At 46.1% G+C, this 10,559-nt stretch overlaps 1 protein-coding gene across 2 annotated transcripts in view; it reads right to left on the reverse strand.

Annotated features, from left to right (window-relative positions):
* Nucleotides 1-9,869, reverse strand: part of TOX3 (TOX high mobility group box family member 3) — a 102,315-nt gene extending 92,446 nt beyond the window's left edge. Inside the window, exon 1 of one of the 2 annotated variants that reach the window (XM_044761338.2) lies at nucleotides 9,586-9,869. In XM_044761338.2, coding sequence (XP_044617273.1) covers nucleotides 9,586-9,672 — 87 coding nt within the window. In that variant the 5' untranslated portion in view covers nucleotides 9,673-9,869. The remainder of the gene's footprint in view (nucleotides 1-9,585) is intronic. The other variant, XM_044761340.2, reaches the window with a different exon arrangement.
* Between the last annotated feature and the right edge of the window lie 690 nt (nucleotides 9,870-10,559).

Consider the following 10,559-nt stretch of genomic DNA (forward strand, 5'->3'; position numbering starts at 1 on the left):
TACACACACATACATACCCACATACTTTACTAGGACCTACTAAATAAAACCTCAAATCTTTCACTAGACATTCTAGTGCCTCCACAATTTGTTCTCAACCAACCACATCTCCCACCAAAGGAAACTTCTACACAGACACAAACTCATCTCCATCGATTGTCCCAGGGGACCCGCCTGCAGAGGGCTCTCAAGGGACATTTGCTAAGGGTAATGCTCACGCAGAAAGCCCTGCCTGGAATCCCCTCTCCTGCCCCAGAAGAAGAGAATGGACAACTCAAATCCTCAGAAATCTTCAAAACCATCAAGCTTCACTTCATTTAGCAGTTTCAATGGACTTTTTTTCCTACCTCATACTCACTTTCCTTCATTATGATGTCAGCATTTTGCTCTTCCTCTGAGGAACCACTGCTCCCGACTCTTAGCCCAGGTGGCTTCCACAGAGATGATAGTACTCGCCCCTGCTCCTGAGATGGATATATGACCTTAGGCCCTGGCATGTGACCCAAGTCTGCCCAGTGAGACTCGATCCAGAGAAGGTACCGAAACAAGTGGGCAAGAGACTCTCCCCTTCTCGGGGAGGATGAGCTGTGGGTGTGACTTAGAGCTCCAGCTGGACATCTTCCCACACATGAGTAGAGCCTGACTGACAAGGAAGCCAGACAGATGAAAGCAGAGCTAATATGAGTCTTGACAACATTCCTTGAACCTCTGAATCCACCTATGCCTGAAACCAAACTTACAACCCCTTTTCTGTTTAACTCAGTTTGAGGACTCTTTCCCAGTAATGCAAAGAATTTTCACTAATACAACAGTTTTAACTACTTCTCCATTAAACATTTTTGTTAGGATTTTTTAAGCAAGCCAAATAATAAGAGTTGAGTTTCTCATTAAAGACATAGGCATAAAGGAGTAACAAGACAGATCTCTTAGTATGCTTTTTAAATGCACAATATTTCCAAATTTAACTCATCCTTTTTTCAAGAAAATCAACTTCCAACCAATCACACATATTTCATCAAAGTTTCCTAGTCAGGTCAGCTTTTGGAACTTCTACTTCCTTTACCTAGAAGATTTTTAAGACTGTAAAACTTTTATTATTCTATAGTACATCAAAATCCCTTGCTCATTACAAATTAGGTGTAGAATTTGCTGGAAAGTCTCACAATGCAGCACAGTTACTTACACTACATCAACATAAAATATTTAAAAAGTGACTCCCATCACCATACTTCACATAACTGCTCTACATAAACAATTTAGTCAATGCAGAAAAGGCCACAAAACTTGCAACATTTGGAACAGAAGGGTCCAGCTTAAAATCTCTCTCCTCCAAAAGAATGAAGCTGTATCACTCAAATACGTATTTAGAGTGTGATCCAAATGCTTCTTGATGTTGGCCACTTAACTCATGAATTATCAAGACATTCAAATTATTCTTTTATAAAGAAAATAAAATTAAGTTAAGATTAAAGACAGAATGCTGGTCATACAAGAAGAGCCATTTTCCAGTGGCTGATGTGTTTTACACAGCATAGAACATATTTAAGAGAACACGGCCTCCCTGAGGAAAGGATTAAGGACACAAACCTAGGAAACAAAGAAAATAAAGTGATCTACTACAAAGGGAGAAGATAAAACCTATCAGAAGCTCACGTAAACCTTGAATAAAAGCCTCTATTCCTTATATTTTAAACAGGATTTTTTTCTTAAAGAGCTGAATCCACCTTCAAAACATATTGAATTTATAAGCATCTCTAGCAAAACTCCTGTCCTTCCTTATTTAACCACACTCAAAACAGATTCTCCAAGGTCCTTATGACATCAACATGTCACAAACCCAATCTGAAATTGCATCTCTTATATAAAGAAAAAAACACGAAGTCGCTTAATTCATAAATGGCTGACATGGTTTTAAATTATGTTATTGAAAATTTTGCATCATTCCCACTTAACCATATAAGAATACTTCTTTCCAAATAACTATTAAGATAGAGAGGATATATCATCATGCAGACACACACACACATATATAGACACACTTCTTTTTATACTGTTGTTGTAATGGTACAGTAGGATTTCCAAATTTTCTCAGTTCCACACATCACTTCCTAAATTATTGCCTCATTAACTGGGAAGCTGAATTAGCAAAGACCAACCAATCAAGACCAAGAATGTGTCCTTGCAACTCCTGCCTGCTCACTCTTGGAGGAGTCATGTCCATTTCATCACTGCACCGCACACAGGAAGACTGACTTTGATTTTCCAGCCCTGAGCTCTCTCAAGTTCCAGTGCGCTGGTGCAAGCGCCTACTTGATGTCTCTGTGGGAATATTCCACCAAAATATTCAAAATCAGCTTTATCTTTCCTTCAGTACCAGCTTCTCCTCTCATCTATCTGTTTCTGTTCAAGGTCCTACCACTCGTCCAGGCCCCACATTCAAACACCCTAAGTTGTCTCCGCCTCCGCCTTCTCCCTTCCTAAGGCACAGAGCTGCTCTCTTCAGTGCCCTCCTCTCCTTCACACCCATATTCAGATCTCCTCAGTTTAAATCCTTCTCCCACTTTTATCTTGACTGGGTAGTGGCATCCTCCCTGGTCCCCCACCTCTTGTTAGGCCTATGCTAATCTAATCAAAAGTCAGCTCCATCTTCACAAAGTACAACTCCAACCACACCACTGGCCCATTCAAAATTCTTCAAATGTGCTCAGTAGTAGTCATGGTTGTCGTTCCAAGAGTCTTCTTCTTTGCTAACGGAGCACAACATCAATTATGCTCATGTGACAATGTGTCCACCCCCAGGGGAATGACTCGGGATTGGTCTAAGCTAATCATAGCAATCTCCTTCTTCTTTGTCAATGACTGGCCTAGGGTGAGCATGTGATCCATTTCTGATCAATAAGATAAAAGACTAATGGAACTGTTTCCAAGAAAGCTATTCCTTCTTAAGAAGACATGTACAGAAGGAGACCGTGCTCTTTTGCTCTCACTCCCACTCCCATCACTACCTCGCTTTCCACTTTGCAAGCTGTCATATGAGGATGTGACGCCTAGAGCTACAGCAGACAACCTGTGACCAGGAGGACACTGCTGAAGCCCCAAGGACGGCAGAAGAAAAAGGAAAGTAAAGCGAGTCCGTGAAGACATGACTGAACCATCCAAAATCACCTGAGACTGCCTACCTAAAGACGTGTAAGTAAACAACGTCCTTATGGTTTATGCCACTGTTTGCTGAGTGTTCAGTTACCTGCAGCCCAAAGCACTCTAACTGATGAACTTACAGAGAACAAACTCTCTCCTTTACCACTGAAGGCCCCCTGTGGCATGCTCCTCACAGCACAACATCAGCATAGCCTGGGAGGCCCCCTCCAGACCCATGATTCAGGATCTCTAGGGGTAAGATCCAACAGTCTGTGTTATAAAAAGCTCTCCAGGTGATTCTTGTGCCTGCTGAAGTTTGAGAAACATTGCTCTATGATACGATCACAAATTACTTTTTTCCATTGCCATTCCATATGTAGTATGGTATGACACTAGATGCCATAAGGAACACTGGGTCTGTATTTCTCCAATGACAGTGACCTCATTTCACTACGTTTGAGCATCATTTGTTGCTCATTTAATTTCACCTCTTCTTAAAGCTTTCAAACTCAAAGTTTCCTGAGACCTTAGAGGAATACAGAGCGCTAAGTACAAGAAAGAGGGAATGGAGAGGGTCGTGATGAACTGTGGAGTTCAAGGCCATCTGAAGGGCAACAAGCAGATGATGCCATGTGAGAGAACAGGTCCAGTACTGCCAAATTTACGATTATGTCTAAAGAAAAGCTGGAAATCCAGATCTATATGCAAAGATTTTTAAATACAATTAATTGAATTTTTTAAAATACTGGTGCAAATTAAACAAGTCCTAAAATGGATTCAGCATCCCCCTGACAGTTTCTGACCTGAAGTAGATAGTTCTTGAAATATCTACACACACTTTGAATGTTGTTGCTACATACATTCATTGACTTCATCTAAAATAACTAAGATCAATTTTCTTTGGTTAACTGTATGTTAGTCTCTACTGCAACATTCCACTGTTTGGGGTAGCAAAATGGGGAGGGTATGGATCTCTGGTTAGTGTCAGCAGGACGAGTTTATCCATTAGTCACTATAGACTGGACACTTAGAATTACAAGCTTCTCAAGGGCCTACAAAAATGTTTAAAATGTGGTAAAAAAATTAACTGGCTATAAAACACACACACACATAAACTACAAAATTAAAAGCAATAGATGCTTAATTAAATGCCTATGAAATGTAAATATTAGTCAACTAATCAACATCAACTCAGATATGGTGTCATCTCATACTACATTAAATGCAGGATACAGATATTTTTTAATGTCTGATACGATGTGGAGAGGAGCCCAGACCAATGGCAGTTAAGATGTGCCAAGGTCCTAAAAAGGTCCTGAGTGTCCACCTGGAGCCAATAATTCTGCCCTAAGTCTTCTCTTCTTCACAGCAATCACAAACTTCTTTTCAGTTCCACTGCCCCTTGGGGTTACCCACTCCAACGCAGGAGCCCCGGCCTGGACAAGATTTTCAACCCCAGCCGACAAGGAATCACCTGGGGTGCCTTAAAAATCCCTGGTGCCTGAGTCCCGTCCCCAGAGATTCCTAGTGAACTGGTCTAGGGTAAGGCTGAGCTTGAGTATCTTTCCCAAGCCTTCTGCCATCCAACCATGGCTAAAGTATAGCCAGGACTGAGAACGCAGTGTCCCAGAAGCATTCTGAGAAACCTCCCCTGAGATAGTAATCTTTCCAGTTATTCCATCTCTTTAACTAACTTTGCTTTCTACTGCGAGGCTTGGAACAAATGAAGATCAAGGCATCATCAAGTGGTCTGATTATCTAGAATGGAGGTCAGCAAACTTTTTCCGTAAAGGGTCTAATAGTGAATGTTTTAGGCTTTGCAACTACTCGTCTCTGCCACTGTCAAACGAAAGCAGCCACAGACAACAAATGAGTGGGGCTGTGTTCCAATAAACCTTAATTTATGGACACAAATGTGAATTTCATGTAATTTTCACAGTCAGGAAATACTCTTCTTCTTTTGCTGTCTTTCAATCATTTAAAAATGTAGAAGTCATTCTTACCCCACAGACCATACAAGAACAGGCAGCGTGTCAGATGTGACCCACGGCCTGCAGTTTGCCAACCCCTGATCTAGAACTATTCCACTGACTTGAGACCATAAAATTACGGAAAGGTAGCATCCAAATGATCAGATTAGAAGTATCCTGAAAGCGGTTAGATTCTACTTCGTCCACTCACTCAACTGAATAGACCACACGGTCGGACACAGGAGGAGAACTGTCCGCACAACTGAACATAAACCATAAACGACTTATTAAAAACAATTTTTGAATCCTCATCTGCATGTGAGTTTGTCTAAGACAAAAGTTGCAAAGCAGCAGTACATAAGCAAGTTTTGAGGGTCCCACATAATGATTTCAATTAATCTTTAATTTGCTGCCAACATTTAAAAGTTCCAAATATTTCACATCAAAACCCCAATTATCATTCTCTTGAAAAAATAACTGCAAAACGTGGAGCTGTTGGGCCCTAATGTTGGCCTGGCAACAATCTACTAATGCTGAACTAATGCCCCCTTTCAATGGGGCACGTTCTCCACTTGACCACAAACTCTGTCTTCCTGTAGGTTAACTGGCTGTCCCTATAGACATTTTGAGTATACAATCTCTGATCTAAGGTCCTTAGAAAAACCTTAATTCTCTTTTACAATGTGGTTTCAGTATCAAGTTCGAAGATCTGACATGGAAATTTCTCAATCTGCTCTCAAAATTCAACACCCCATACTCCAGACCCTACAAATGAAATCATTAGTTCTCACGCTAATGCAAGGTATCAGCTCAAGATTTTCAATCAACTTCCCCTCTCAATATGTGCTCAATTTGAACAAGGGTCCCCAATAAGAGAGACAAATGACAAATTACCCTCCAGGTCCCCTTACTCTTCAAGCTAGCCACTGTAGAGGCCCAATGAGTTGAAGTGAAAGCAGTCACATCAGAACATCTTAATTAAGCAGAGTGATCAATAACACATATTATAATTAGAAAGCAAGGTTTGGGACTGATGGAGTAAAAACAACACAGGACTGCTCAACATAGGGAAAGAAGTCAATTGCCATATTTTGAAAGGGGGGGAACCCCTAAGAATACGCATAAAAAGCTAGTAACTAGGGTTTATTCCAAGGTCATAATTAACCCACTGTGTGATTTCATCTTGCTTACACCCATGTTAAATACAACAGTTTAATTTGAGGTGGAAGACCCCCGAGAACTACATGCCAATTGATATGTTGCATATTATATGTTGACTAGTGAAAAGACAAATTTGAACCCGAGGAAAGAAAAACCCAAGACAGACAGACAAAGGGTCACTAATTCACTTGAGTAACATAAAGGTTTTTTTTTTTTTTTTAATATAGGTGTAGTTTAATTTTTTAATCATATCAGCAAAAGAAATGTTCAAACAGTAGATTTTCCACTTGAAATTAAAATGGAAATTAGCCCTTGGAAAATAGAGATGACTTTAAGTTTATACATCAGTGGCTGCTTCATGAATTATTAACTGATTTTAATGATCCTGGCTATATTTTATTTGAAGTTATTCTCCTACTTGCAACGACTTTTGAACCCTCAAAACTCTTTCATCCCTTCTCCATGAACAGAGTACACTTTCATGAGCGCTGACATTTAAAAAGGATCCATATACTCACAGAATGTAAAGATAATACAAATGCATATAATTTATACAAAGGACTCGGGTCATTTGTTAAAGAAAGAAATGAATGAAACCCTATTATTCACGGTTTGTAAATAAATTTAAAGATAAGCGCTAACTTTTCACTTGTTAAGCCTGGAGTGGAAGGTTCTGTATTTCTTCTAAAGTTTTCCCAGATGGTCATTAAAACAAGAAAGGGCAGAAACATACTTTCTTTGAAATCCATCATTTTTCATCCAGAAAGGTAATACATGCCATCAAAAGTAAAGTCTTACGAGATTAACAATTACAGGTATTTTCAAATAAAATAAATCCATGTCTTTGTATGCTAGCTTTTACATTTTCAATATAAATCTGTACTGAATAGCACCACTTCAGACACACAAGTTAGCTGTGAAACAAAATGCTATAAACCTTTAATTAGCACTTGCTGCTTTAGACCCATAAAGTTAATACTTCCTCTTCCACTACATTCTCCCAATAAAGAAAAATTACAGGGAATAATCGGGTTTTTCACTTCTGAAATTAAGAGTAGGAAAATACAGTATTGTGGCTCAATTTAAAGATTATGTATTTTTATCTGCAAGGAATTAAGTGTAAACACCCCTTAAAATAAGTACAATTTGATTTCCATAATATTAAGTGCTGTGACTAACTTTCACAAGTTGGGTACACACAGCATTTATGACGACCAGATTGCTGAATTATCAAGAAACCAAGTGATTTCAGGCAAATAGCATTAAGGAAATATGACGGCAATACTGCATCCTCACTCCTGAAAGTCGAACAGGCGTCTCAATAAATGTCTGTTTTCAAGCTTTCTATACTCTCCCCGAAATAAATGTTCTGCGTTTAAATTGACTCAAAATAGCCTTTCTCAAAAAGAAAAAGAGACACACACAAAACACCCACAATTTCCTCTGGTCCCTTGAAGTACCCTTGGGATCTTAGTGAACAGAGATTTGCCACGCATTGCAGTGACTGGATTAGTACAAAAGGTTTCTATTTTGGTGTCATTTGAGTGTTGCTGATCTTAAATCAGAGAAAGAAGTAGTTACATTAGGCAAGGTAATGGCTTCCAAAAATAAGAGCATGCCCAGTTCTACAAGGCTTGCATACACAGGCTAAGTTGTAAGGAGATAAATAACACCCCACTGAAACAATTAGGTGGATTCTCAGAAACACCACATACTTAATTAGGCTGTCTAAGTCCCTAACTGAGCATACATGGGGGACTTTTTAGAGCATTTAATAACCTGAGTAAATTCAAAATCAGAGGACAGAAACTAAACCTTAACTCTGGCCACAGGGACAGGCCTTCTCTGGCTTCTCTTTCAACACCTAAGGTCTCACTCTTGGAATTCTGAGAGCATGAACGCCCCCAATACCAAAGGGTTAAAACACACTGAATAACGTCCCTTCGTTCTATACTCGTTGGGAGGCCCCCTGTGCCAGGCGCGGAGCCGGGCGATGCTGACACGGGTGAGGAAGAGAAATCCTAATGGTCTTTCACAAACTTCAGCACTGGAGTTAGAAACCGAGGATAAACAAATACACAGGAACGCGAGCCTCCATCAGCCACGGGGCACAGCGAACTGTTCCTCACTCTAGATACAATTCCTCCTCTTCCTGTTATTTATTCATTAGTTTTGTATAGCACCTTTCTTTCAGCAGGCTCCTTATTTCCTCCTCTGTTATCCAAGCAATCATAAACAAACTAGGATTTGAAAGAAAAAGGGGCGGTGGGGGAGGAGCAAGAGGAAGGAGAAAGAAAAACCACATTCAAAAGGCACGTCCAGAGCACAGCTCTTTCTCTGCGTCTCGCCCTCGGGGTGATGTTTCCTCCAAAGCTTGGCCCCGGGAGCTTCAGAAAGGACAGGGCACGCGAGCCCGCGCCGCCCTGGCCCCGGGGCTGCGGCTCCCTCACGGACTCGCCGCTCCGAGCTGCGCCAGCCGCCCTGCTGAGATCCACCTTCGGCCACCTGAAACGCTCGGTCCTCGAAGTTGGCGCAGGAGAAGGTGGAGGCGGTGGGGTGCCCCAGGGCGTGGTGTGGAGACCTCCAACCCTGACCTCCCCGAAATGCAAAACTTACCCCTCCCCAAAAAAATGAAAGATGAGAAGCCACTTGCGCTTACCAGGAAGGGGCGGGCACCTCAGTTCTGTGGTCCAAAGCGCCCTAGCAAGAGGGCAGCAAAGGCCACCTGCGGGGGTCCCACCACTTCGCCACCTCCCCCACCCCCCCGTCCAGGGCACGCTCAAAAGTTTGTTCCTTTCCTTCCCTAAGCTGCCCCGGGTCCAGCTCTCGAGGGCGTGGGGGAGGTCAGATGGACTGGGAGGGGGCGGCGAGGTCATCGGACCATGAGCTCAGCGACTCCTGCGTTGCGTCCTACCCAAACTCAAGGGGCTGCGATCGTGTTTACTAATAACAACAACAAAGAATCACACGCAAGTCCCCCCTTTCAGTGTCGGGCTGCTCTTCCCTTCTTTGGGGCAGCAAAGGAGAGTCGGCCGGGTTGCGGCGGGGGGGCGAGGGGGAACAGTGGGAGGAGAGGTGGAGGGGCAGAGGGGAGCGCCGGCAGATGGACAAAAAGCGGGGGGGAGGGAGGGAAGGGGGCAGAAAGAGTAGAGGGAGAGAGTTGAACAGAGACGAAGGCGCAAAGGGAAAGGAGTAGAGAGGGGAGAAAAGAGGGAAAAGAAAAGTGCGGCAGGCGGTGAGCTGGGCGCAGGGCGCGCCCGGCATGGGGAGGTGGCCCGCGCCCCGCCGCCCCCCGGCCCCGGCCCGGCCCGGTCACCTTGCTGTAGCCGTAGTACCCCAGGCACTGCGCGAAGTCCAGGCCGGCGGGGTCCCCGGCCGCCGCGGGGTAGAACCTCACATCCATGCCGGAGCCGGGCCCGGGGCCGGGGGCCGAGACTGGGGCTCGCCGGGGCCGGTGCCCGCCTCCTCGAAGCCGCTAGATCCACCGTCGGGGGCGCCCGGCCGGGGTTGCCCGGGGGCGGCGCGCGGGAGTCGCGGCTGGAGGGGCGCCGCGACCAGAGCCCGAGGAGCCCGGGAGCCGCGGCCGCCGCACACAAAGGCGCGGCCACGCGAGCCGCGGGAGAGCGGGAGGCGGCCCGGGGGACGCGCCCCGCCGGGGCACCGAGGCAGCGCTGCGCGCGGGCCGGGCGCCCAGGGCGCGGGGCGCGGCGCGGGGGCCCGGGGCGGCGCGGCGACTTCAGGTGCGCGGGGCGAGGCTGGGACGGCGGCGGCGGCGGCGGCGGCGGCTGGCCCCGCTCCTCCTCCTCCTCCCCGGGCGGACTGAGGAGAGGAGCCGCGGAGACAAGGGGCCCGGCCCCTCCCCTCCCGCTCCCCCTCCTGCCTCCGCCGCCGGTCCCCTCCCCGCGCCGCCGCTGCTCGGCCCCTCCCACCGCGGGCAGCTGGCGCGCCGCCCGCCCCGCCGGTGCGCTCCTCGGCCCGGCCCGCCTCCGGGCGCGCCGACCCCGCCCCGGGCCGGCCCCTGCCCCGCGCGGCCCCTCGCCGCTCACCCCGCGCCTCGCGCCGCGCTCGCCTTCCCCATCGCCCGCGCCTCGGCCTCCCCCTCTCCGGGCCCCTCTTCTTCCCACCTCGCCCCCCTTCCCTCTCCGGTCCTCTTTGTCCCCGCTGCCTCGGAGCGCTCCTCGCTCCCCTCCTTTCCTCGGCCGCTTCGGCCAGCCCCGTGCGCCGGGTGGCCCTCCCGCCCCCTTTGCGACCGCCGCTTCTCTCGGCCCCCAGCTTCTGCCACCGCATCCG

This window comes from Equus asinus, chromosome 28, assembly GCF_041296235.1.
Source record: "Equus asinus isolate D_3611 breed Donkey chromosome 28, EquAss-T2T_v2, whole genome shotgun sequence".
NCBI lineage: Eukaryota > Metazoa > Chordata > Mammalia > Perissodactyla > Equidae > Equus > Equus asinus.